The sequence below is a fragment of the Petaurus breviceps genome, unplaced genomic scaffold (genome assembly GCF_028583685.1).
Source record: "Petaurus breviceps papuanus isolate PSGF00001 unplaced genomic scaffold, PetGlider_PUasm1.0 184, whole genome shotgun sequence".
In the NCBI taxonomy this organism is placed as follows: Eukaryota; Metazoa; Chordata; class Mammalia; order Diprotodontia; family Petauridae; genus Petaurus; species Petaurus breviceps.
Window position 1 is genome coordinate 2,212,902 of NW_027185793.1, and position 6,000 is coordinate 2,218,901.

Below are 6,000 nucleotides of genomic sequence, written 5' to 3' on the forward strand. Positions count from 1 at the left end.
TAAATAAATTGACTTGGACATTAAAGTTATAACTTTTTAATTTTTTTTACTATTTTAATTTTTTTAATTTTTAGTTTATGACATTCACTTCCACAAGCTTTGGAATTCCGAATTTTCTCTCCCTCCCCCCTCCCCAAGACAAAGAATTATAACCTATGGAATGAGCCACGAGAAAGAAGAAACAAAACAAAAAACAGAGCAAATAGTATGCTTCAATCTGCATTCAGTCTCTGTAATTCTTTTTCTAGATTTGGATAGAATTTTTCATCGTGAGCCTTTTGGAGTTGTCGTAGAACCTTGTATTGCTGAGAAGAGCCAACTGTATCCAAGTTAGTCATTGCTCAGTGCGGCTGTAACTGTGTACAGTATTCTCTTGGTTCTGCTCCCCTCACTCAGCATCAGTTCATTTTAGTCTTTCTAGGTTTTGTGAAGTTAGTCGCTCCTGCACATCCAGTTGTAAATGCTTATAACTGTTTACTGTGCAATTTAGTGAATCAGGAAACTAGATTTAAGTTTGGTACAGTCATGAATGAGACTTAAAGCCCTTTTGACCACGTGCCACCATTGTATGTTGTCCAGGTTCCTAATGCAGGGAGGCTCAGGTATCCTCGTGTTTGTTAATATGGCTTTTGTCCAGTCCCAAGTAATTGGTTCTTGATGGCAGAGATCTCTTCACTAATACTGGGTTTCATTTTACCCTAGTTCATTGATTGGCTATTCAGTATTATGGAAAGTCCTCAAGAAGCACTCTCATCAAGTTCCAGAGATCTTTTGAAAGGTATTGTTTTTCATACTTTTTCTGTCACCTGGGTAAAGAACGTTACGTGACTCATGATGCACTCTAACCTTATTATAGTATTCCCTAAGAAAGATCTTGATTTTACATTGGGAAAGCAAAATGTATAAAAAGGTACTTTGTAGATTGTGAATCACTATACAAATATATTAGTTTTTCAGCTGTAGGTAGGTACCGATTAGTGTGAGTAGTGAATTCCGTGAAGTGGTCTCATATATTCAGATGTTCACTATTCGAAGTTATAGTTTAAAAAATAGTGATTTGTTGCAGCCCAGTGGAAATGATTCATTACATATTTTAATAATGTGACCACTTTAGGGGCAGTGCCACTCATTTGCACTTATTGGGACCTAATCATATTATCAGATTTGGCCATCCCACAGTGTGACTTTGTAATCCAGAAACATGAGCTACCGAGGGCTCTAAATCTTAGGATCTACTTAGGTAGTATCTGCTTAGATAATAGTATGTGTTGTAAACAGAGACTGTTTTGATTTTTGCTTTTTTATCCCCAACTTTTTGTACCAGTACCTGGCACATAGTAGATGCTTAAAGTAGATGCAACTTGTTAGTTGATTGGTTAGTTTTTTTAATTGGAGAAACCTCTGTATCTTCTATTGGAGTAGTGCATGTGCAAAGATGCAGGGCCTTTACTATGAACATTTTATAGATGTTGCTATTCTCACACTAGTAGTTCATCTGCATTACTTCCAGTGCCAGTGCCATGACGTAAAATATCACCATTATATGTAAGCCTTTGCTGCCCAGAATTACTGACCTTGAGAAAATTCACTTAGTGATCTCCCTCTATGGCCCTTTGCTTGCTTGATGGAGTGCAGAGTATGACTTCAGCTGTGCAAAAGCAGAATTGAATTCTTCCCCTCATTTAGAGTGTTCAGGAAGAAAACTAAGATTCATCCCTCAAGCAGACACTGAATTAAAGACTTAAAAGTGCTTTTCCAACGCTCAGATTCTGTGATACTCTTGCTAATATTCTTCACTTTTTTCTGTCCTTAGAAACCTAGACTTTATCTTTCCATTTTTCTCAAGAGTTTTATTTTATTTTAATTAATAGTCATAAGCTTGGCCCACAGTCTTTTACCCCTAACAGATATTGTCTCAGGGAGTAACATCAACCAACAGATCGTGCATGTCAGGTACATGGAAAACTTGTTTGGAGAAGTATATATTTACTTGGATTTATCTCTTGTTGAATCCAGCCACTGCTGTATTCTTGCTTTCAAAAGGGCTAGGCAACCCTCACACTGAAATTTTAAAAAATCTTATTTACTATAAGAGAACTTATTTTTAATTTTTAAATTTTTTTAATTTTTTGCTATAAGAAAAATCTTATTTACTTATAAGAGAACTTAAAACTCTTGGAGTCTTAGGCTAAAATAAGTAGGTTAAGTAGTATTTTGCAGGGCTGCCTAAATTTTTAACTGATTCTTGAGAGATCATGTATTAATAGTTACAAAAGGGTATGTATTAGTGGACATGTGAATAAATAATGTAATATAATCAAACCTGCTCCACTAATCAGCTCAGTTAAGATAGCTTTTCATTTTAATTCAGGTTAAAGTGTCTCAATCATTACTTTGGAATCTCATTATGCAGCATTTTTTATAGGATTCTCTATTGGTCATTAAGATTTGGCCAAAGCTTAATGGCAGTTATTGGCCTTGAACAGTGGTCAGATGAGCGTGAATTAGACCTGGGGCAGGGCACTAAGGCACCAGATTTCACAAGAATGAACACTTGGAAAATGGGAAAGGGAAGAGAAGTCAGTAAGCATTTATTAAGCTCCTACTATGTACCAGGCACTGTGTTAAATGTTTTACAAATATCTCGTTTGATCCTCACAACATCCCAGTGAAGTAGGTGCTATTATTATCCACATTTTACAGTTGAGGAAACTCAAGCAAAAAGAGGTGTGATTTGCCCAGGGTCACACAGTTTATGTTTCAGAGGCTGGATTTGGACTCAGGTGTTACTGTCTTGAAGCCCAGCACTCTATCTATAATGGTGCTGATTATACCTTTACTAAGGTATATTAAGAGGCTATTGGAACATTAGCAATAATGATGAAAGTAGGATGAAATGTCACTGTTCATGGCTTTCTGTCCTTCCCTTAGTACCTTACAGAGACATGCCCTTAGTTCCAAAAGCAGAAGTCCCACCCACCAGAATAGTGAAAGTCTCACCAAGTTAGAATAACAATAATCCCCTTTCTCACAGATTTCTTTTATCATACAAATGCTAAGTGCAATGTCAGCTTGTCGGTCACTCAGATAACTGTCAAAAATATGGTCTAAGTGTCTGGAGCTACATGGCTCAATTTCCTCCTGTGTTTTACATGTCACAGTGGATAGAACTCTGAGCTTGTAATTGAGAAGACCTGAATTCAAATCTTGTCTAAGATACTTATTAGCTTAGTGAGGGCAGGTCAGTTAACCTCTCTGAGTCTCAGTCTCCTCACCTGTAAAATGAGGGACTTGGGTTTGAAGGTAACCTTCCAGTTCTAAATCATTGATCCTACAACTTTGTTTCTTCCTGATTCTGTAGAGTTAAAGATGTTGCTTTCCATGCAGTTTAATTTTTTTCTGCCCTTGGGGTATTTCCTTTCTCTGATTCTACATCTACAACTGGGACTAAGCAGGGATTGAAACAGGAACTGAAGAAAACTGACAGCAGGATGAAAGGACAGGTTCTATTCCTGTCCGTGACATACACAGAAACTGACTTATAGAGATCCACAAAATACAATAATGTACTCTGTGTTTTTTGTTTCCCTAGCTACAATTCTGGCCTTGAGATTTTTCCCTGAATTTAAGAAGAAAGTAATGTGGTCCAGGGCATATGGTTGGTAACCATTCTGCCAGAAGTCAGCATTCTCAGCTGGAAACAGGAGGAGTCTCAAGTTTAGTGTTTGTCCATTCCAGGCATACAGCAGAGAGCAGAATGACATATTGCTGCCCGGATATTTGGAAGACACAGAATCACCATGGACTGGTTTGATTAACAGACCAAATTTGGACTGGAACCCTAGATTATATTTCCCTCAACTTACACAGATTTCAAGCTGTAGAGTCTTTGTTTTACAAAGTCTTAAAATATAACACTTAAGATTCAAGTAAAAACAATCTTGTGGATTTATTGTATGTAATCATATTTATTGGAAAAATATGAAGTTTTTCACTTTAACACTATGGTAAAAAGCCAGGTTAAAAGGTAGATGGCAATGTCATCCCTTACCCACATTTCCTATATACTATATATAATAAATATAATATAATATGATATATATAATAATGGATTCAATTAATTTAGACAAGTTGTCTTACTCTTATTGATTAAAATACTCTTTTATCTGAATTAATATGCAGGTAAGTAACACAGTGAACTGGCTTAACTGGGAAAGGACATTTGATAAATTTATCGAGTGGCTCAGTTTACGCTTCTCTTATAAAAGTTAATCATTTAAGTAAGGAGTTATATACCTTGATTAGAATCACCAGTGGTCATTGAAAAATATTTTTTAAATTCTCACAGTTTCATAACAGGGACCTGGGCTCAGCATGGTATTATAGAAGGAGCATTGGATTAGGAATTGGGAAACTGAGATCCTAGGTCCTATTGCCATTTTGATAATAAGTTTTGTTCTTAGTTGCATGACCTGGGCAACCTGGACTCTTCAGTTGGTCCTTAGTTTCATTATCTATTTAAAAAGGGGTTTGGACTGCATGATATCAAAGGTGCCTTCCTAATTAAAGTCTGTATTCACCTTATATAGAGAAAAAGTTTACTAGCTGTATTAGCCAGTGTTCTATTTTTAGCCTAAAATATATACCTATGTATATGCAAATCTATTCATACATGGATGGAAGAGGTAAGAATAATGTGGGATAATTTGAAAAAGGCCTGTTATTGGTGTTGGTAATAACAACAATAATCATTGTTTTATATAGCATTTTAAGATTTAATTAACTATAATACTATTGAACACACTTATAGGTATGAATAAGGGAGTTCCTTTAAGGCACTTTATTTTGTTCCAAAAAGCTTTCAAATCAGAGATCTCAAAATTTGTAAGGTGAGGGACTGGGCCTGTGATTTGGTCTACATAAGGGAGCTCCCAGATAGGAACATTTTCTCAATCCAGACTGTTACCTTCTTAAAAACGTAAGGTTTTATAGAGTTGCCTATTTCTCTGAGATTAAATAACTTTTTTTTTTTAAGCAATTGGGGTTAAGTAACTTGCTCAAGGTTACACGGCCAGTTATTTCTGTGTGCAGTGCTAAGTATCTGAGCCTAGATTTGATCCCCAGGTCATCCTGACACTGGAGCCAGTGCTCTTACTCACTGAGCCACCTGGCCGTCCCTAAGCAATTGGGGTTAAGTAACTTGCTCAAGGTTACACAGCCAGGTGTTTCTGGGTAGGTGCTAAGTGTCTGAGCCTGGGATTCGATCCCCAGGTCATCCTGACACTGGAGCCTGTGCTCTTACTCGCTGTGCTACCTGGCCACCCCGATTAAATAACTTTTAAGTGATTTTAAAAGAGTCACATTGATGACTTGAACTGAGTTCAAGTCTCTAGTTCTGAGTAAGGCCAGCTTACTCTCTACATCATAAAATTCTGTCTCTCCACAACATAAACAAAAGGAATGTCTCCAATATGTGTAGTCTTAGTTCTTTTGTTTGCTTGTTTTTGAAAGCTGAGAAGCTGGCCAAGACATCATTAACAAATTAATGACTATGAGATTGATATTGAGGGACATCCCCTAGAAATGAAGTTTTGCTAGGGCACCTTGAAACCTGCTTTCCTGTGAAGTTTACCGCATCCTTATTTCAGTTAGAATATCAGTCTTTGGTAGTCACCTCTTAACAAAAAATCAAAACAAAAAACTTTAAGAATATTATTTGGCATATTTAGAAGAACTATGTAAACAAAACAGATCACACCAGTGGTTGCTTCCCCAGAAGACAGAACTATATTCACGGGTGTCTATAAAATGTCATGTCACTTTCTTGGCAGCCTCTTTTATGTTTTTGTTGTTGAGTCGTTTCACTCATGTCTGACCCTCCATGACCCTATTTGGGGTTTTCTTGGCACAGATACTGGAGTGGTTTGCCATTTTCTTCTCCAGCTTATTTTACAGATGAGGGAACTGAGGCAAACAGAATTAAGTGACTTGGCCAGGGTC

General features: G+C 36.8%; 1 protein-coding gene across 7 annotated transcripts in view; it reads left to right on the plus strand.

Annotated features, from left to right (window-relative positions):
• FOCAD (focadhesin) overlaps positions 1 to 3,939 on the plus strand; it is a 504,358-nt gene extending 500,419 nt beyond the window's left edge. For all 7 annotated transcript variants that reach the window (XM_069088078.1, XM_069088080.1, XM_069088077.1 and 4 more), the window contains 2 exons: positions 703 to 778; positions 3,593 to 3,939. In XM_069088078.1, the coding sequence (XP_068944179.1) occupies positions 703 to 778; positions 3,593 to 3,666 (150 nt within the window). In that variant the 3' untranslated portion in view covers positions 3,667 to 3,939. The remainder of the gene's footprint in view (positions 1 to 702; positions 779 to 3,592) is intronic.
• Positions 3,940 to 6,000: the final 2,061 nt, after the last annotated feature.